General features: G+C 34.6%; 1 protein-coding gene across 1 annotated transcript in view; it reads left to right on the plus strand.

Moving 5' to 3' along the window:
• Positions 1-22,131, plus strand: part of LOC132544259 (uncharacterized) — a 42,434-nt gene that overhangs the window by 17,642 nt on the left and 2,661 nt on the right. Inside the window, exons 4-23 of the mRNA XM_060207830.1 lie at positions 468-702; positions 1,426-1,601; positions 2,626-2,670; positions 4,520-4,654; positions 7,378-7,486; positions 7,627-7,823; positions 8,691-8,840; positions 9,194-9,383; positions 10,128-10,240; positions 10,703-10,864; positions 11,259-11,471; positions 11,673-11,803; positions 13,408-13,568; positions 13,694-13,836; positions 14,158-14,339; positions 14,470-14,587; positions 15,007-15,179; positions 17,685-17,843; positions 18,280-18,495; positions 18,968-18,991. Of these exons, the coding sequence (XP_060063813.1) occupies positions 468-702; positions 1,426-1,601; positions 2,626-2,670; positions 4,520-4,654; positions 7,378-7,486; positions 7,627-7,823; positions 8,691-8,840; positions 9,194-9,383; positions 10,128-10,240; positions 10,703-10,864; positions 11,259-11,471; positions 11,673-11,803; positions 13,408-13,568; positions 13,694-13,836; positions 14,158-14,339; positions 14,470-14,587; positions 15,007-15,179; positions 17,685-17,843; positions 18,280-18,495; positions 18,968-18,991 (3,032 nt within the window). The remainder of the gene's footprint in view (positions 1-467; positions 703-1,425; positions 1,602-2,625; positions 2,671-4,519; positions 4,655-7,377; positions 7,487-7,626; positions 7,824-8,690; positions 8,841-9,193; positions 9,384-10,127; positions 10,241-10,702; positions 10,865-11,258; positions 11,472-11,672; positions 11,804-13,407; positions 13,569-13,693; positions 13,837-14,157; positions 14,340-14,469; positions 14,588-15,006; positions 15,180-17,684; positions 17,844-18,279; positions 18,496-18,967; positions 18,992-22,131) is intronic.

Raw genomic sequence — 22,131 nt, forward strand, 5'->3', positions numbered from 1 at the left:
TTGTTAGATTTTGTTCATCAAATGTTTTCTGTCTCGTTATTAGATTTTGTTCATCAAATGTTTTCTGTCTCATTGTTAGATTTTGTTCATCAAGTGTTTTCTGTCTTGTTGTTAGATTTTGTTCATCAAATGTTTTCTGTCTCGTTGTTAGATTTTGTTCATCAAATGTTTTCTGTCTTGTTGTTAGATTTTGTTCATCAAATGTTTTCTGTCTCGTTGTTAGACTTTGTTCATCAAATGTTTTCTGTCTCGTTGTTAGACTTTGTTCATCAATGTTTTTCTGTCTCCTTGTTAGACTTTGTTCATCAATGTTTTTCTGTCTCATTGGTTGATCATTCCATTTTTCTTTGAATTGTGAAAAATTCACTTTAAATTGTGTTCATTATATGTCCAACTTTAACATGAGTGAGTGTAATTCATAAAAAAAATTTGAATACCAGAGATAAATGAAACATTGTGTTAATCAGATGAAGATCAGCCAGACATGAAGGACATGGTAAAGAAGGAGAAGAGGATGATAGAGAAGCCACGTCCACAGAGATGGTACCACATAGAGTACTATCTCCTTCCTGATGAAGAAGAGCTTATCAAATCTGATGTAGTTTCCTATGGGCCTGCTGTAAAGATTTTCACAGAACATGACTCCAGGGTGCTGAGGACCTGGCAGGAAGGTGACCTCACATGGATAAGTTGGATTGAAAAGTATGTACTAGAAATTTTAAAGTTGTTGGGTGTCTGTTTTTGTATAACACTTTTAGAGACGTACAAAAATCATTTTTCATGTATGTTATTATTGGGTAGCAGACATTATAAGTTTTTTGTTACTATTTCAGTATCCATAGCATTAGTCAATGATTCCTGAGACAGCTGTGTAATTGTCGTTACTGTTTTAGTAATTAACACTGTCAATGTTCCTTGAGACAGCAGTGTCATGGATTTGTGACTGTTTAAGTAACACTAAATATTCCCTGAGACAGCAGTGTCATCGCTTTGTTACTGTTTAAGTAACACTGTAGATATTCCCTGAGACAGCAGTGTAACTGTTTTGTGACTGTTTAAGTAACGCTGTAAATATTCCCTGAGACAGCAGTGTCATTGCTTTGTTACTGTTTTAGTAACACTGTAGATATTCTCTAAGACAGCAGTGTAACTGTGTTGTGACTGTTTCAGTATAATCGTTAATGTTTCCTGGGGTAGTGACTGATTTTGTGACTTTTTCAGTATAATCGTTAATGTTTCCTGGGGTAGTGACTGATTTTGTGACTTTTTCAGTATAATCGTTAATGTTTCCTGGGGTAGTGACTGATTTTGTGACTTTTTCAGTATAATCTTTAATGTTTCCTTGGGTAGTGACTGATTTTGTGACTTTTTCAGTATAATCATTAATGTTTCCTGGGGTAGTGACTGATTTTGTGACTTTTTCAGTAACACAGTCAATGTTACTCGTGATCTCTTAATGAAGCTGTTCAACCACACTGTGGAGTTGCGGATTTGGGACGAGACGGATAAGATGAAGACAAACAGTAAAGTGAACACCAAACTCAGCACCAGTGCCAGGTGGGATCGACCTCTGAACTTCAAACTGCCCTCCACAAAACCAGGTAACATACATCACCATTTCCATGAATATCTGTCATCAGTTTACAATAACTAGGTTCCCTTCAGTAAAACCGAGTCATGATAACACTAACCTATATTACTTACAACAGTGATAACTAAAACTGCCGCTAGTGAAAAGTGTATATATCCTATAAAATTACTAGTAATCTCAGGTCAGCTTATATCCTCTCTGACAGAAATTCTCATATTAAGCTTTGGTTCATATCCTCAGTTTTTTTATTTTTAGCCCACCATCATCAGATTGTTCCTAGTGGTGCCCATTTGATTTTAAGACTGATAGAAAAAACAAGATGACCGACATGCAGCCAAGTTTTTTATTGCTATTTCTTGAGAAGTACAGGATGGATCTTTCTTAAATTTCATATGTAGGTTTCCCTTGGTGTCCAGTTGTGCCCATTTGATTTAGGATGTGATGAGAAAAACAAAATGGCCGAAAGGCGGCCAACTTGGATTTCGAGCTTGCAAGTTTGATAGCACTGTTTCTTGAGAAGTCTTTTATAGATCTTCCTCAAATTTCATGTGTATGTTCCTTAAAGTCCTTAGTTGTAGCGGTGTGAGTTTGGGACTGATCAGAAAAACAAAATGGCTGACAGGCAGCCATCTTGAATTTTGCATAGTAAAGATTTTTATTGCTATTTCTTAAGAAGTACTGAAGGATGTCTCTCAAATTTCATATGTATGTTCCTTTTGGTCTCTCCTTGTGCTCATTTGATTTTGGGACTGATCAGGAAAACAAAATGGCCACCAGACGGCTTGTTGCTATTTCTGCAAAGGAATGTTCAAATGTCTTATCAGTAAGAGCAAAAACAAAGAAGAGAGGAGAAAAGAAGGGAAAAGAGTCAACTTTCAAAGAGCATATAAAGATTAAGCAATCGTGGGTGCCAAGATCCCCCTTGGATCTCTTGTTAATAATTTTTGTTAATATTATGTGTATTATTGTGTAAAACTTTTTGTGTTTCCTAACAAACTTATCATAATTCTGTCATTAACATGATTTTATTTCAGAACAAGCAATGAGTTATGACGAAAAAGAAAATTTCTTGAAAATGAGTATGTTACATGTTTAGTTCTTGTGGTTTGTTAATGTTGATACACTACAGAGGAATCACGTGGCTCCTATCTCATTGTGACTATCTTAGCTCAAGTAGTTGTTTGCATGCTGTTTGTCACTCTGTTACATTGCATGTTCATCCTCTCTGGAAAAAAATAATGCACACATTTATTATTGTAGAGTTTTCAGTCACACCTAGAAATATTGAAAAATTGATTTGAATATCTTTTCATGGCTTACGTTTACTTTTTGTGAATAAAGGATTTTGATAAACTAGACACTGAGCCATTACCGATGGTCCAACATAAATTGCAGTCTGTGTGAAATAAAAAAAAAAGAAAAGTTTTTTGAATCAGAGTGACACATGTTAATTTGTACCTTAGTGGTATACTTCAGTTTTCCATTAATAGTAATGTGCCAACAAAAATAGAAATTATCGTTATCAATGTCTTAATGTCTGTTATGTCCTAGGTGAATGTCTGTTATGTCCTAGGTGAATGTCTGTATGACCTAGGTGAATGTCTGTTATGTCCTAGGTGAATGTCTAAGATAATTTTGATGAATATTTTGGATATTCTCAGCAAATGTCTGGGATGTTTTTTGGTGAATGTTTGGGATATCCTTGGTGAATGTCTGAGATATCATTATTGGTGAATGCCAGGGATTATCCTAGTGAATGTCTGGGACGTTCTTGGTGAATATCTGGGATATCATTATTGGTGAATGTCTGGGATATCATTATTGGTGAATGTATGAGATATCATTATTGGTGAATATCTGGGATATCATTATTGGTGAATATCTGGGATATCATTATTGGTGAATATCTGGGATATCATTATTGGTGAATATCTGGGATATCATTATTGGTGAATATCTGGGATATCATTATTGGTGAATGTCTGGGATATCATTATTGGTGAATGTCTGGGATATCATTATTGGTGAATATCTGGGATATCATTATTGGTGAATGTCTGGGATATCATTATTGGTGAATGTCTGGGATATCATTATTGGTGAATATCTGGGATATCATTATTGGTGAATATCTGGGATATCATTATTGGTGAATATCAGGGTTTATTCTAGTGAATGTCTTGGGTTTTGTTTTGTATCAGCTATAGTACATGTAGTAGTGAAACTGCTTGTATTGATTACAGTAGATGGTGATCACTATCAGTTATTTGTGCATGGTAATGTGATGTATTTTGTAGATATTGAGTGATAACATGTCTCTTGTTGTTAATTTATGCACTGTAATATAAAGAGTAAGAAGTCTACCAGCAGTCACTACTGTTATACAAGACAATTTTTCTTTACATTGTACGATATGAAAAGTATTAATGATTGATTCTATTTATAAAATGTTGTGATGCATGAAATCTATTTACATTTATATAATATAAACCAATCATCATGAAATCTATTTACATTTATATAATATAAACCAATCATCATGAAGCTTTTGATCAAGACTGTAGACTGTCTTGATTTTAGAGATGCCTACCAGAGTTTTGCATTTTAAAACCATTCTGCTAAGTTATAAACCCTTTTCCTCCAGAGTTAGAAATCACCTCCCCAAATTCAGAAAACATTTCCCAAAAGTAAAAAAATGCCTCAAGGTTCAGTTAGACAACCCCTTCCTGATTCGGAAAACCTTTCCCAAAAGTAAAAAGATGCCCCCAAGGTTCAGTTAGACAACCCCTTCCTGATTCGGAAAACCTTTCCCAAAAGTAAAAAGATGCCCCCAAGGTTCAGTTAGACAACCCCTTCCAGTCGGTTGCTGGGTCATGCAACACTTTATTGTAACAAAAGATATAATTGTTACATTATGATTTTTATTAGGTGAGGAGGAGAAGAAAGGTGTGAAGGGGATAGTTTTACGTCAGTCCAAGAGCTACACGAAGATGCAGCCCAAGAAGTGCCAAGATACCCGTGCCATTCCAACTCAAGTAACATTTTCCACCAGACGGAAAGAAGGTTTGTATCTGATTTTTTGGAGACTTATATTGCCATAGAGTATGATGTGGAATCATGGTCTATCATGACATGTAGCCCTGTTAAAATACTAGCTGCTATTCACTGTCTATAATGCATGTATAACATGTGTTATTAAGTCCTCCAAAGTTTGCTTGTGTGTCATTCTACAGTTTTTGAGATTGTAAGCGAGACTATCGTGAATTTTAGTCCGGAAGTTTTGCTATAATCTGCATGTCACGTTTTCATTCATTCAAGTGACATTGTTCAGAACATACACTTTTACTTTATATTTTTTTTTATCATTTAATATTGAAGTTGATGAAAATGATAGAATTCCAGGGTTAGTGCCCCTCCTGGATTTTGACATTTCTTATGCCCATGTTTGTTCTTCCTTCTCTCCCCTTGACGGGTGAAACAGCTGTATGATAAAGTTCTAAAGCTGTATGATAAAGTTCTAATTCAACAATTTAGGTTATTAGCATTGCTGATGAATCCTTGACGGGTGAATCAGCTGTATGATAAAGTTCTAAAGCTGTATGATAAAGTTCTAATTCAACAATTTAGGTTATTAGCATTGCTGATGAATCCTTGACGGGTGAATCAGCTGTATGATCAAGTTCTAATTCAACAATTTAGGTTATTAGCATTGCTGATGAGTCCTTGACGGGTGAATCAGCTGTATGATAAAGTTCTAATTCAACAATTTAGGTTATTAGCATTGCTGATGAATCCTTGACGGGTGAATCAGCTGTATGATAAAGTTCTAAAGCTGTATGATAAAGTTCTAATTCAACAATTTAGGTTATTAGCATTGCTGATGAGTCCTTGACGGGTGAATCAGCTGTATGATAAAGTTCTAATTCAACAATTTAGGTTATTAGCATTGCTGATGAGTCCTTGACGGGTGAATCAGCTGTATGATAAAGTTCTAATTCAACAATTTAGGTTATTAGCATTGCTGATGAGTCCTTGACGGGTGAATCAGCTGTATGATAAAGTTCTAATTCAACAATTTAGGTTATTAGCATTGCTGATGAATCCTTGACGGGTGAATCAGCTGTATGATAAAGTTCTAATTCAACAATTTAGGTTATTAGCATTGCTGATGAGTCCTTGACGGGTGAATCAGCTGTATGATAAAGTTCTAATTCAACAATTTAGGTTATTAGCATTGCTGATGAATCCTTGACGGGTGAATCAGCTGTATGATAAAGTTCTAAAGCTGTATGATAAAGTTCTAAAGCTGTATGATAAAGTTCTAAAGCTGTATGATAAAGTTCTAAAGCTGTATGATAAAGTTCTAAAGCTGTATGATAAAGTTCTAAAGCTGTATGATAAAGTTCTAAAGCTGTATGATAAAGTTCTAAAGCTGTATGATAAAGTTCTAATTCAACAGTTTAGGTTATTAGCATTGCTGATGAATCCTTGACGAGTGAATCAGCTGTATGATAAAGTTCTAAAGCTGTATGATAAAGTTCTAAAGCTGTATGATAAAGTTCTAAAGCTGTATGATAAAGTTCTAAAGCTGTATGATAAAGTTCTAATTCAACAGTTTAGGTTATTAGCATTGCTGATGAGTCCTTGACGGGTGAAACAGCTGTATGATAAAGTTCTAAAGCTGTATGATAAAGTTCTAAAGCTGTATGATAAAGTTCTAATTCAACAGTTTAGGTTATTAGCATTGCTGATGAGTCCTTGACGGGTGAAACAGCTGTATGATAAAGTTCTAAAGCTGTATGATAAAGTTCTAAAGCTGTATGATAAAGTTCTAAAGCTGTATGATAAAGTTCTAAAGCTGTATGATAAAGTTCTAAAGCTGTATGATAAAGTTCTAATTCAACAATTTAGGTTATTAGCATTGCTGATGAATCCTTGACGGTTGAATCAGCTGTATGATAAAGTTCTAATTCAACAATTTAGGTTATTAGCATTGCTGATGAATCCTTGACGGTTGAATCAGCTGTATGATAAAGTTCTAAAGCTGTATGATAAAGTTCTAATTCAACAGTTTAGGTTATTAGCATTGCTGATGAATCCTTGACGGGTGAATCAGCTGTATGATCAAGTTCTAAAGCTGTATGATAAAGTTCTAAAGCTGTATGATAAAGTTCTAAAGCTGTATGATAAAGTTCTAAAGCTGTATGATAAAGTTCTAATTCAACAGTTTAGGTTATTAGCATTGCTGATGAATCCTTGACGGGTGAATCAGCTGTATGATAAAGTTCTAATTCAACAATTTAGGTTATTAGCATTGCTGATGAATCCTTGACGGTTGAATCAGCTGTATGATAAAGTTCTAAAGCTGTATGATAAAGTTCTAATTCAACAATTTAGGTTATTAGCATTGCTGATGAATCCTTGACGGGTGAATCAGCTGTATGATCAAGTTCTAATTCTAAATTTGTATTGAAAGGTGCTATTCTCCTGTGTGTATTTTGTACAGTGTTCAAGTTAAGTTTGATTTTCCTCGTAGCACATTATGTTTATTTTCACACTTTGGGTCCTTTTGTACAAACCTTGTCTATAGATTTAAACTCCTAGTAGATAAGTATGCATTTAAAAGAATGGGATATATTTTATTATTTGATATAACTGACAAGCATTCTTTGAAACCATTGAGTACTTAACATTACAAGATGGTCAAAGAAGAAAAAAGCACAAGACACAGCAGGCTGATAACTTGGATCTGAATCTCTCTTGAAATATTTTTGTATTTGTTGCAGAAAAGAAAGAACCCGAGAAGCCAGCATCTCCAAAGGGTAGAGCTGAGTCGCCAACCCCTAAAACTCTAGTGGGTGTATCCAATAAGAAACTTGACTCACAAGATGGCAGGTAGGATTCAGACTTATGTTATTCCGTATATAATGACTTTGGCAAACAATAGAAAGTGTGGTAACTTTGTGTTATTTGAATTTTAGAGGAGCAAGGGATCCATTGCTCAATACCAATATAATGATTTTTTTTCCTTACAGAGGGTCCTTCAGTCGACTAGGGCGACTAGCAGGAGCCGACCCTGCGCCTGCTTCCTCCCCAAGAGGTAGGGACTCAGTGCACAGCAAGATGAGCTCTGACAAGATGAGTCAAAAATCACATTCTTCCAAACAAAAAGCAAAAGAGGAAAAGAATGCATCACCTTCTGGACGAAATGCCAAGTCAGCTGAATCAGTTGGTATGTCATAGGTCAGGGCAGAGATACTACATCATATAAACATATGGTCAGAGGATATTAAGGGTCAGAGTTCAGAGTAGGTGAAAGGTAAAGAAGGAATTGTAATGTTTTCTTTTGGCTATAAATTTAAATACTTTATGGAAATAAACCTTGACTAACTTTTTGGTCAAAAAATTCTACTGTCATTATATACAAGCATGGTACACTACTGATGTCAGTGTTACTGGTGACAATACACCACAGGTCCAGGGACTTTCATGGGTTACCCTTATAACCCAACAAGTACCGCAGAAGTCAAAATAGCTCAGTCAGCAGAGCGTTAGACTGAGACATTCTCAGGTAAAATGTCCAAGGTTTGTGGTGTAATCCATACCAATGAGTTTGTGTTTCTGAGAGAGCTGTTACATCACAGACTGTCCTTTGTTTTTGTGGTTGTACATTACATACATGCATCAACTAGTTGGTATACCTCAACTGTCCAGAATAGCAAGTTATGTGCCTCCCACATGATGTTCAGGGAGATAGCCACCAGCTACTACTATGAGACTCTAATTAATCTAGCTGTTCAGGAGGTGACTGATATCATGTATTTCTCTATCAGTCCAGATGTCCTTATGGTTTACGTACAAAACATAACAGAATCTCATTTTCTGAAGTTCAGTATGATACACCTCAATTTAAACTACAGTGCTTCTAAGGTAAGACTGATTTTCAGTTATTGTGTTACAATTGTTGCTAAAAAACAAAAAATGATGACAAGAAATAAACATTCCTTTTGATTTAAACATATTTTATTATCAGTATTAGATAAGTGGGTCAGAAGCAAGTTCTAGCAACTTACAAAACATTCGTTTTAACATGTTACAGGATCAAAGGTTGAGGCATTGAAGGAAATCCAGAGGCTTAAGCGACAAAAGAAATCCGACGCTGCCCAACTGGCCGCCCAGCAGGCTGCTGACCTCATATTCAAGTTTGGAACATGCATGATTCCTGTCAGAATGGCCAACTTCTTCACAGGTACTTCAGAACAAACACTTCTATTGTATATCAAGAATCCTGAATTTGCATATCATGTAGAATTAACTTCAATCTATGTTAACTGTATCAGTGAGCTGGACATTGTGTTAAACGGTAAAGTTCTGGAACTAACATGCTCATACTGTGTAATCCCAGTACATTTATTTGTCCATCTGTTTGTCCATCTGTCTGCGTAGTCATCTCAGAATCCAGGTGTCTAAAATTCCTGAAATTGGACACATGATGATAAATTGTTACATGTAAGATGTGCAATATCTGTCTAACAAGTGCCCAAGGTCAAGGTCATTAATGTTAACTTTAGAGATACCTTATATGGTGAACTGTGTTTACAGGTGTAAAGAGTCTAACAAGCCGTCTTGCTGAGCCTGTACTAGGAGTAGAAGATTGCTTTATTAGCCTTAAGGTGGATGGACCCATCATGTCGGAGAAACAGAAAATGGAACTGAATCCAATGATAATCAAAATTCATTCATGTACCAACCTCCCCGACTCTCCAATTAGCTATCCTGAACTCAAAATGAGGTGAGCCATGCAACCATGTTATTGCTTTCACTAGTGTCACATCACAAGTTATCACTGTGATGGTGTGTAAGAAATCAGTTTTTTAATTGACATGTCAGAATGTTAGTGGATTACCGAATGAAAATCTGCTGAATTTTCTGTTCAGATGTGTGTGAAACTACAGCAGAAGAGGCTGTTGTATTGCTTCAGCTTTGCTATATGTACACTGGATAAAGATTAGATTCTTTCTATAACTGGTTTTCTGAGCAGTTTTTATCAGATAAAAACATAAAACATTAAAATTGTAATGCCCAGTCATTTAAAATCGTTCTATCAGTCGTTATGTGATAAGATAACAGTGTCAAACATTACCTTATGGATTCCAATGCTTCTGCAAAAAATAATCCTTTTTGGATGGAAAAATATCATTATTCTCAGTAGAATACTTTTGTATATATTTCTCTAACACTACTGATTACTGAATAGTACTGCAGTAAAATTTTCTCCAGTATAAAATTGAGCTGTATTTGGAAATGAGTGAAGGAGAAGTATCAATCAAGGTTTATAGACAGTAGCAAATTCAAACAAAGACATGTCATGACCAATTCTGAGACACTTTGATATAATTCTGAAGTTTTTTTTCCAATAGTCTCTTGAACATTTCATTTGCTTGTTTCCTCAGATAACAACTAGGTCATTTGGAATACTTTGGAAAAAATCAGAACTTATAAACATTAAATTGAATTGCTGTTATTTTCTTTTCAGATGTAAACCTGTTTACTGTAAATACGAATTCTTTAAACAGCCTGTTCATATGAGTGCGGGGCGGGAACATAGCCAGAACATCTACTGGGATGACGTCAATGTTGTACTTACTGGTGGGTTTACTCATCATAACAGGCCTTTGTAGTGGATTTTTTTGTTGTTTTTTTTTTAATTTTTGTGAACTTTTAAATCTTTTTATTTATTTGTGCAATGATAAAATAAACATCATTTTGGACACTTACTTGAAGGAAGCATAGAGGTACAGCTAAACATTTTATTTTGTCACACCTCATGCATCACATTTAAACAGCCATAGATCTCTCCATGATAATATATTTGTGTTCAAAGTATTTCACACTCTTATATCAAATTTAGTTTATCGAATATGCATGTATTTGATCGTAGTAGTATTTTCTACCTTAGATTAAATTTTAAGGTCATCCAAGTCAGGGTTAAAACGTTAGATTGTATGTAGTTTGCAGATGTTGGGACAGGGATATCATTCTGTACCTGTTAAAGGTGATCAAAGTTTGTCAGATTAGGAGTCTATTCTAAACTCACCTGGTTTGATACAGGTACTCTTGATCCATCTGAGCTTCGCCAATACTTGAATGGACCCCCACTTGAGATTGAGGTACATGACCGAGATCGCCGTGAGGAGGATGTCCGTCTCAAACCAACGCTGTTTGGAGATGATTTGGAAGATGAAAAAATAAGCAATGTCGGCACCATTACAAGTAAGTCAAGGGGAGGTTACTCTAACAATCTTTAGAGTCATCGCCTGCATCACATTATGATGTAGAATTTCCAAAATATTGTTTTCAACACTTTTGCTTGTTGAAATTTATAACATTCTTTTTTGAAGCTTTATTTAGATATAATATATTGCCAATTTATGTAACAAATATCACAAGAGGATGCCTTAGCTGTCAGGAAGAAAATTACCAGTAAGCACTGTACTCCCATCAAACACAATCTCAATTCTGGTGGAATAATTTGATAAATAAGACAATAAGAATGATGGTCTCTGTTTCATTAGAAAACAACATTACCTCTGTCAGAGTTGGTTTGTTTAACTGATGTGTACTTTGCTATCAAAGACAATAACATTAAGCTTACATTGATTGCCAGGTCGAAGGACCCTGCACAATCCATTCACGGGTAGGAACAAACCATGGGATCCTTATGGTACAACAAAGGTGGACCTGTCTGAACTCTTACTTGGTCACAAGTATCTTCATATCAAAGTTCCAATACACAACTGTGGTATCCCTGATGTTCTCGGCTCCAAGGAAGGTGGTGACGGCAAGCTGGTCGGCTTCCCAGGAGCTGTAGATGGGCCAGGTATGCAATCTTTATTGTTTGGAGTTCACTTTTTGTATCATAGTAAGCAGTTTCTCTTCAAGACGTTTACCAATGACTAAACTCAAATTGATCATTTTGACAAGTGATATGTATATTTTCAGATAGTCAGTCATAAAGGTTAAAAAATTTGTTGGTGAATGTCTAATTGTGATCTTAATCTAGTTACTACTGTACTTGTAGTGGACAGACCTATATCAGCTGGTCACTATGTTAGCTCCAACACGATGATGAAAATTAAGGTAGAGCTTGCCCATCCCCTCACCAATCCTGACAAAGTGGCTATTCGGGAACCCATCGAGTCTACACGAGAGGTAAAATATCTGATATTGGTTAGATTTTATCAATATAGATGTTTTTTGCTCTATAATTAGTCAATTTATATTCAGGAGTATTTTCATATTTGATCATTGGTAATTTTTACAACAGACATATCATTTGCTGTCAAAGGTTATGCTCTATTATAAGTAAATTAAATACTGCACAAATACAGATATGGACCTTGTTTTAGGCAGATATGAATATTTGCATATCAGGTATGTCATCATTTACAAGAAACATTTTTTGGTTCAGTTTTTCTTTTCTTTCCAGAGATTGCAATTCTGTAATCATATTTTCCTGCACACCTGTAAACATGTTTTCCTTTACACACATGTAGTCATATTTTCCTGCACACCTGTAAACATGTTTTCCTTTACACACATGTAATCATATTTTCCTGCATATCTGTAAACATGTTTTCCTGTACACACATGTAGTCATATTTTCCTGCACACCTGTAAACATGTTTTCCTGTACACACATGTAATCATATTTCCCTGCACGCCTGTAAACATGTTTTCCTACAGACACACATGTAATCAAGTCTTTCTGTACACACCTGTAAACATGTTTTCCTGTACACACACATGTAATCAAGTCTTTCTGTACACACCTGTAAACATGTTTTCCTGTACACACACATGTAATCAAGTCTTTCCGTACACACCTGTAAACATGTTTTCCTGTACACACACATTTTATCTATTCTTTCATCTCACACCTGTAAACATGTTTTCCTGTACACACACATGTAATCAAGTCTTTCCGTACACACCTGTAAACATGTTTTCCTGTACACACACATGTAATCAAGTCTTTCTGTACACACCTGTAAACATGTTTTCACTGTACACACACATGTAATCAAGTACACACTTTCCGTACACACCTGTAAACATGTTTTCCTGTACACACACATGTAATCAAGTCTTTCCGTACACACCTGTAAACATGTTTTCCTGTACACACACATGTAATCAAGTCTTTCTGTACACACCTGTAAACATGTTTTCCTGTACACACACATGTAATCAAGTCTTTCCGTACACACCTGTAAACATGTTTTCCTGTACTCACACATGTAATCAAGTCTTTCTGTACACACATGCACATACATTTTCCTGTACACATGTAATCAAGTCTTTCTGTACACATGTAATCAAGTCTTTCTGTACACACATGTAATCAAGTCTTTCTGTACACACATGTAATCAAGTCTTTCTGTACACACATGTACATACATTTTCCTGTACACATGTAATTAAGTCTTTCTGTACACACATGTAATCAAGTCTTTCTGTACACACATGTAATCAAGTCTTTCTGTACACACATGTAATCAAGTCTTTCTGTACACACATGTAATCAAGTCTTTCTGTACACACATGTAATCAAGTCTTTCTGTACACACATGTACATACATTTTCCTGTACACATGTAATTAAGTCTTTCTGTACACACATGTAATCAAGTCTTTCTGTACACACATGTAATCAAGTCTTTCTGTACACACATGTAATCAAGTCTTTCTGTACACACATGTAATCAAGTCTTTCTGTACACATATGTACATACATTTTTCTGTACTTGATTGTAGTGTCCATTTGGAAGGATTGTATTCATATTTGACTACAAGAACACGACCCTGCTCCACCAGCTACAGAACTTAGTTACTGAGGTCAACGCTCAAGCTTTGGAGCTAGATGACATGCCGCAGCACGTCATTAATGCAGCACTTTCAACTTACAAATTGTCTCTGTAAGTACACTTTGTAATACAATTATATTTCTACTTCTATGGTGTAAAATCAAATTTTTCTGGTTTCTTAGTTACCAGGTTAAGAGAGGGCTGGTGAGGTAACGTACAATATCTTCTGTCCTCAGAGAACAGCAAAAGAGCAGGACACTGAACATTGTGACAGGGTTTCAGGTAATGGATGGCGTGATGCACTTGTTCATGTTAGAGGGCCTTCATCAACGTGCTATTAAGACGCTTTGGAACTCTCTACCGAGGCCAGAGAAATCTGGTAAGTGGTGGGGATGCACAGTGGCAGGGTCAAGTCTGGTCAATAATGAGGTCAAATTAGGTCATGGATACGGTCAGGACGTTAAGAGGGTTGTGGTCAGTGTTGTAGGATAGACCAGAGTATGATAAAAAAAAAAACATCTGATTGGATCAGTTTATAGAGTTAAACAAAATCAAAACAAACAAAGAAAAAAATGGAGCTTTTATTGATCTTCTCTTAAGTCTATTTGAAATTGATTACATATTACTTCAGCTCTTTTCATAGAAAACTTTTTCTCTGTTTATTATTTTTTTACATAATTCCTTTGTTTTGTTGGATCAGATGTTAAAGTACTCTATAACTCGGACATGAACTTCAGTGAGCGACTGTACGGACCATTAGATGTTGATCTATGTCGGGTCAAACTCCATGAATCACTAACTCAGATTATCCAGCAGCCTCTTCTATACGTGAGGGACATGGTCCCAAAGGCATGTTTTGAGGCACTCATCAGGATCTACGAGGTGCGACCATACTCCTAATTTTTACTACTTTAACATTCAATGATTAATGAATTGATCATTTTCTTTTTTATAGATGGTATATGCAAATATCCGTTGTAAATTTAGTTGAGAAATTTGAACTGTTTTACAGTTGACTAAGTTGGACCAGATGAGGAATGTTGTGAGAAATGATCTGTTTCCTAATGCTGACATGATCATCTCTATGAGTAAAGAGTTTGGTGTTCCTCTCACTCAAGCAGACTTTGAAGGTAGGTTCTAACACTAGAGGGAGCCACAAGTTAACCTAGGATTTTTGAAGTGTTTACAAGACTGTATGAAACAAGCCTTAGAAGTTTTTATTTCTGTGAGCTTTGGCGAGACAAGTTCCATGAAATTTCATGTAAAAAATGAAAACAGATTTGAGATACTTTTTATCACCAAACTCAGAAAAGTTATATTTTGACAGATTTTAAATTATTATGATGTATGTCCTTCTGAAAGCTAAGGCAAGAGAATTTTGAGAGTTTCTAGAAAATACTGGAATGTATTGACTGTAAAATGCACAATTGTCACAGATCGAGTCTATGTATGGCACACTTGTATATTTTGCTATTTTTGTTGTATTTGAGATGACTAGCCAATACTTTTCTGATTTGCTTATTTGTTTAAAATGTTGTCTTGTGTACAGAACTTCTGCCAGAAGAAGAGAAACAGCGAGAGCCGGAGGTGCAGGTAACACACTACGACTCGTTCATCAGAGAGACAAGTCGACTCTGGACACCAATTGATAATTACAACAAGGAATATGTGGAGCGTTTGGGAACCCGTGAACAACACCACAACTTTATACATGAAAATAAGGTAAAGTTATACAACACCACAACTTTATACATGAAAATAAGGTAAAGTTATACAACACCACAACTTTATACATGAAAATAAGGTAAAGTTATACAACACCACAACTGTACACATGAAAATAAGGTAAAGTTATACAACACCACAACTTTATACATGAAAATAAGGTAAAGTTATACAACACCACAACTGTACACATGAAAATAAGGTAAAGTTATACAACACCACAACTGTACACATGAAAATAAGGTAAAGTTATACAACACCACAACTTTATACATGAAAATAAGGTAAAGTTATACAACACCACAACTTTATACATGAAAATAAGGTAAAGTTATATAACACCACAACTTTATACATGAAAATAAGGTAAAGTTATATAACACCACAACTTTATACATGAAAATAAGGTAAAGTTATACAACACCACAACTTTATACATGAAAATAAGGTAAAGTTATACAACACCACAACTTTATACATGAAAATAAGGTAAAGTTATATAACACCACAACTTTACACATGAAAATAAGGTAAAGTTATATAACACCACAACTTTATACATGAAAATAAGGTAAAGTTATATAACACCACAACTGTACACATGAAAATAAGGTAAAGTTATACAACACCACAACTTTACACATGAAAATAAGGTAAAGTTATATAACACCACAACTTTACACATGAAAATAAGGTAAAGTTATACAACACCACAACTTTATACATGAAAATAAGGTAAAGTTATACAACACCACAACTTTATACATGAAAATAAGGTAAAGTTATACAACACCACAACTTTATACATGAAAATAAGGTAAAGTTATATAACACCACAACTTTACACATGAAAATAAGGTAAAGTTATATAACACCACAACTTTACACATGAAAATAAGGTAAAGTTATATAACACCACAACTTTACACATGAAAATAAGGTAAAGTTATACAACACCACAACTTTATACATGAAAATAAGGTAAAGTTATACAACACCACAACTGTACACATGAAAATAAGGTAAAGTTATATAACACCACAACTGTACACATGAAAATAAGGTAAAGTTATACAACACCACAACTTTATACATGAAAATAAGGTAAAGTTATACAACATCACAACTTTATACATGAAAATAAGGTAAAGTTATACAACACCACAACTTTATACATGAAAATAAGGTAAAGTTATACAACATCACAACTTTATACATGAAAATAAGGTAAAGTTATACAACACCACAACTTTATACATGAAAATAAGGTAAAGTTATACAACACCACAACTTTACACATGAAAATAAGGTAAAGTTATACAACACCACAACTGTACACATGAAAATAAGGTAAAGTTATATAACACCACAACTTTACACATGAAAATAAGGTAAAGTTATACAACACCACAACTTTATACATGAAAATAAGGTAAAGTTATACAACACCACCACTTTATACATGAAAATAAGGTAAAGTTATATAACACCACAACTTTATACATGAAAATAAGGTAAAGTTATACAACACCACAACTTTATACATGAAAATAAGGTAAAGTTATACAACACCACAACTGTACACATGAAAATAAGGTAAAGTTATACAACACCACAACTGTACACATGAAAATAAGGTAAAGTTATACAACACCACAACTGTACACATGAAAATAAGGTAAAGTTATACAACACCACAACTTTATACATGAAAATAAGGTAAAGTTATACAACACCACAACTTTATACATGAAAATAAGGTAAAGTTATACAACACCACAACTTTATACATGAAAATAAGATAAAGACATTAGGTAGCAGGAAACAGTTAATTTACATTTTTCTTGAAATCTTTGAGATGTACAGGTATGGCAGATTTGTTAATACAAATACATCCTTGCATATATATATATTTATAAACTATATTATTATTACATTAACAGTAGAGGAATAAAATTTGTGTAAATCAAAATTTTCCCTCTGATTTCTGACATGTGATTGCCATGGTTACCAACTCAAGATATGCTAAAAATGCAAAAGTACTACTAATTCCAACCTTACACTACAACTTTATAGAAGAAATTTATTTCTTAACACATATGTAAGGAAGGGAATAGGGAAATGGGTGGAAAGATCATTCACAAGCTCTTAAAATCAACAACACTGTCATGGTAACAAAGTACTTACATTTCAGCAAATTCCGACTTGGGAAATCCTTCACAACATGACCATGTGTAAACACTATGAAAATTTCACTTCTTGCTAGCTTTCGTTGTGTAGACAAAGATTCAAGACAGCCCAAATAGTTTTCTCTAACACAATGCAAAAACATGATACTAAGAAAACACCCACACCCATGACTACACTGAGAAACTCTGGACTACTACCTTCAGATTGTAGAAACAGTAACTAAAACCAAACTTGTAATATCACTGCCTTCTTGCTTTAAATTTTTCTTGCAGTAGGAATCTAAATGACAACAACTTTTGTTTATTGTAACAGGAAGACATCAGAAATGCCAGCGAGATAAATAAAAAGGAGAGAGAAATGAATAAAATTCCAACAATCCATGCAGATGTGAAAGTCGCTCATAACTACAGTTCTCAGACACTCAACTCTACAGAACTGGCCAAGGAGAAGCTACGACAGATGTTGGCAGAGGTAAGGCTTTCTTCCCTTCACTTTTTTAAAAATCTTTGTGAACAAGGATACACCATTTTGTAAATATCTGAACAGAAATCACCATAAATGATGCTTTAAACATTTTAATTTTAACATTCATAATATCATTTTATCAGTGATATAAGAAGTATATATGAAGAGGGTATGAATCAAAATATACACACGTGTTACCGATAAGGTGGGTGTTTACTTATTTGTTGACTAGTTTCATCTTTTGTTGCAGAGGCTTCATCAGGACAAGATTCAAACAAATTTCCTCACTTCAGTTCAGTTTTAACTGTTATGTAAGGGACAATTAAAAGATATGTGTCACTTGTGTGTACACATTACTACACTAATTGTATCGTAACATACTAGCTATGATTATATGTCTTACAGTTTGATATATATATATAGATATGTTTATTCATTTCAGCATCCTGACACACGATACACCTATTGTCAAGACTATCATCATTCTATGACTGTTGTCCCGGTCAACGTGGAGGCATTAAGGAAACAGGCCCAAGAGGAATCAAAACGACGCTGGAAAACAGAAACAGGCTGGATCTACCCTGGCATGAAGACTATGCAGGAGTGTAATGTACACCCAGGACGTCCAGACACAGCCAGGGTCGAGGAATTGACAGAGGTATGTAAGAAACGACCAATCATGTAGGGTTACGTAGGGAAAGGGATAGGGAAGTGCGTGGAGAGATAATTCACAAGGTACATGATAAGATTGAAGAATGGCGCAATGGGAGTAAAATTATTGAAATCATCAATGGCATAGTGTTATCTGGAAATATTTTATAGAGATAAGTACATTGTACTTACCTACATTTATACCCAACTTATCCATAGTCTTGTTACACGCGATGCATGCTCTGGTGAAGGAAGTGTTAAATCAGTGTTTGTTGACATTAGTAACCAACTCTAGATTTTGTCATTAGTGTGGTTTTAAACTAAAACATCATCATATTGTACAAATTTGATTTATATCTTGTTGTATGAATGATTGATGTCATTGTCTTGGTTTCCTGTGGTGTGTAGTTATTGCTGTTGTACTGAATTGTGACTGTGACGAATGATGTTGATGTATTACTGTCATTTGTACATTACAGAGAATTCAAATTCATGTTATATGGGTAAATACACTAGTACAGTTATATACTAGAGATGTGGCCATCATACCACACATCCAGCTTCTAATTCTTTTATAATTTTGTAATATAAACATTGCTTTACACCTCTAAATTGTTTGTCAGGAATTAAGACTTTATATGTTATATAGTCATTGATACACTGTAAACATACTCATTCTAGCAGTAACTTGGGATTTAGGAAGGAAGGGATTCATTGTCAAATTATTCTATTTTGAAACCAACAAAAAATGACCTTTTCCTGAACCCATCCTCTGAACTAAGTGCCAAACATGATGTATCTCAGAAGAGGGAAACATTTCTTTAACATAATTCATTATACAAGGCAGTTTCCTCTAAACAAGTCTCTAACATCAGGTTCTTCCAAAGATGGAGACTCTTATCAAACTTTTCTTAAACACCATTCTAAACACATCTCTAGACAAAGAGGGAAACATTTTCCTCTGAACACATCCCTTAAACATAGAGGAAAAATATTTCTCTCTGAACACATCCTTAAACACAGCAGAAAATATTTCTTTCTGAACACATCCTTAAACACAGCAGAAAATATTTATCTCTGAACACATCCCTTAAACAAACAGAGAAAAATTTCTCTCTGAATACATCTCTTAAACACAGAGGGAGAAAATTCTCTCTGAACACATCCCTTAAACAAAGACGGAAATATTTCTTGAACATAATTCATCATACAAGGCATTTTCCTCTTAACAAGATGGAAACTCTTATCAAATTTATCTTAAATACCTTTCTGAAAACATCCTTTAAACACAGAAGAAAATATTTCTCTCTGAACACATCCTTAAACACAGCAGAAAATATTTCTCTCTGAACACATCCTTAAACACAGAGGAAATTATTTCCCTCTGAACACATCCTTAAACACAGAGGAAAAAAATTCTCTCTGAACAAATCTCTTCAACAAAGAGGAAAATATTTATCTCTGAATACATCCTTAAACACAGAGGAAAATATTTCCCTCTGAACACATCTCTTCAACACAGAGGAAAAAATTTCTCTCTGAACACATCCTTAAACACAGAGGAAAATATTTATCTCTGAATACATCCCTTAAACACAGAGGAAAATATTTATCTCTGAATACATCCTTAAACACAGAGGAAAATATTTCCCTCTGAACACATCCTTCAACACAGAGGGAGAAAATTTCTTTCTGAACACATCCTTAAACACAGAGGAAAATATTTCCCTCTGAACACATCCTTCAACACAGAGGGAGAAAATTTCTTTCTGAACACAACCTTAAACACAGAGGGAAATATTTCCCTCTGAACACATCCTTCAATACAGAGGGAGAAAATTTCTTTCTGAACACATCCTTAAACACAGAGAGAAATATTTCCCTCTGAACACATCCTTCAACACAGAGGGAGAAAATTTCTTTCTGAACACATCCTTAAACACAGAGGGAAATATTTCCCTCTGAACACATCCTTCAACACAGAGGGAGAAAATTTCTTTCTGAACACATCCTTAAACACAGAGGGAAATATTTCCCTCTGAACACATCCTTCAACACAGAGGGAGAAAATTTCTTTCTGAACACATCCTTAAACACAGAGGAAAATATTTCCCTCTGAACACATCCTTCAACACAGAGGAAAATATTTCCCTCTGATCACATCCTTAAACACAGAGGGAAATATTTCTCTCTGAACATATCTCTTAAACACAGAGGAAAAAAAATTCTTTCTGAACACATCCTTAAACACAGAGGAACATATTTCCCTCTGAACACATCCTTCAACACAGAGGAAAAAAATTCTCTCTGAACACATCCTTCAACACAGAGGGAAAAATTTCTCTCTGAGCACATCTCCTAAAACAGAGGAAAATATTTCTTTCTGAACACATCCTTAAACACAGAGGAAAATATTTCTTTCTAAACACATCCTTAAACACAGCAGAAAATATTTATCTCTGAACACATCCCTTAAACAAAGAGAGAAAAATTTCTCTCTGAACACATCCTTAAACACAGAGGAAAATATTTATCTCTGAACACATCCCTTAAACACAGAGGGAAATATTTCTCTCTGAACACATCCTTAAACACAGAGGGAAATATTTCTCTCTGAACACATCCTTAAACAAAGAGAGAAAAATTTCTCTCTGAACACATCCTTAAACACAGAGGAAAATATTTATCTCTGAACACATCCCTTAAACACAGAGGGAAATATTTCTCTCTGAACACATCCTTAAACACAGAGGGAAATATTTCTCTCTGAACACATTGGTAAATGTCACATATCTCTACAGTTGTATAACTCTCACTGCAAGCCCATACACTGCCATCTTTGATGTTTTAAAACATCAGGGTTTATTTAATTGTCATGTAGACTTGAATGAGTCATCTATGGAAATTTTCACTGCTAATACAGGTATTTTTACAGTGCATTAATAACCACGTAAGGATTTAAGCATGACTGTCAGTTTTAAATGCTATTGACTAAATATCAAGGTAAGGTAATAAATAGGATGGTTAATAGCCTTTAACCCAAGAAACTAAGTCCTTTTCTGTCAAGACAGCTTTATAAACACACAGACCTTGGAAAATATTTACACTCAACAAAGTGCCAATTAAATTGTCAAAGTTTTCGGTATAAATTACTACCAGATTGTGATGTGTTTTAGTACTTATCAATGGTATTGATAAGAATGCATGTTTGACTCAAGTACTCAACCCTACCTCCACTAATACAGTGTGTTAAACAGTCTTAATACCTAATCATGATTGACACCATGGAAACCTTGTATGCAATGGCACTTCAGTGTCACAGAATATCTAGTTTACTATCTCCTACAATTTTTTTTCTGTACAAGATGTGAGACAAGACTGCCTCCTGTATTGATGGAGTCTAGGTGGAAGTACTGTGGAAGAATACCTATAGTATAGAATTCCAGTCCAAGTTTTCCCCGTACATGAGACAGAGAAATCTCATGTGCTACCCATTGCTAGATTTTTCTATCATGTCCAATATGTTATAACTTTGTGGTATTTGGCGCCAGGTGATGTGATAAGTAAAACGTCATTTAATTGTCTTTCTGACATTAAACAGAAATTGCAGAAAATCTTGACAAACTTAAAAATTTGGGAAACG

The sequence above is a fragment of the Ylistrum balloti genome, unplaced genomic scaffold, assembly GCF_031769215.1.
Source record: "Ylistrum balloti isolate Yb309-2 unplaced genomic scaffold, AGI_CSIRO_Ybal_v1 Utg369788, whole genome shotgun sequence".
In the NCBI taxonomy this organism is placed as follows: domain Eukaryota; kingdom Metazoa; phylum Mollusca; class Bivalvia; order Pectinida; family Pectinidae; genus Ylistrum; species Ylistrum balloti.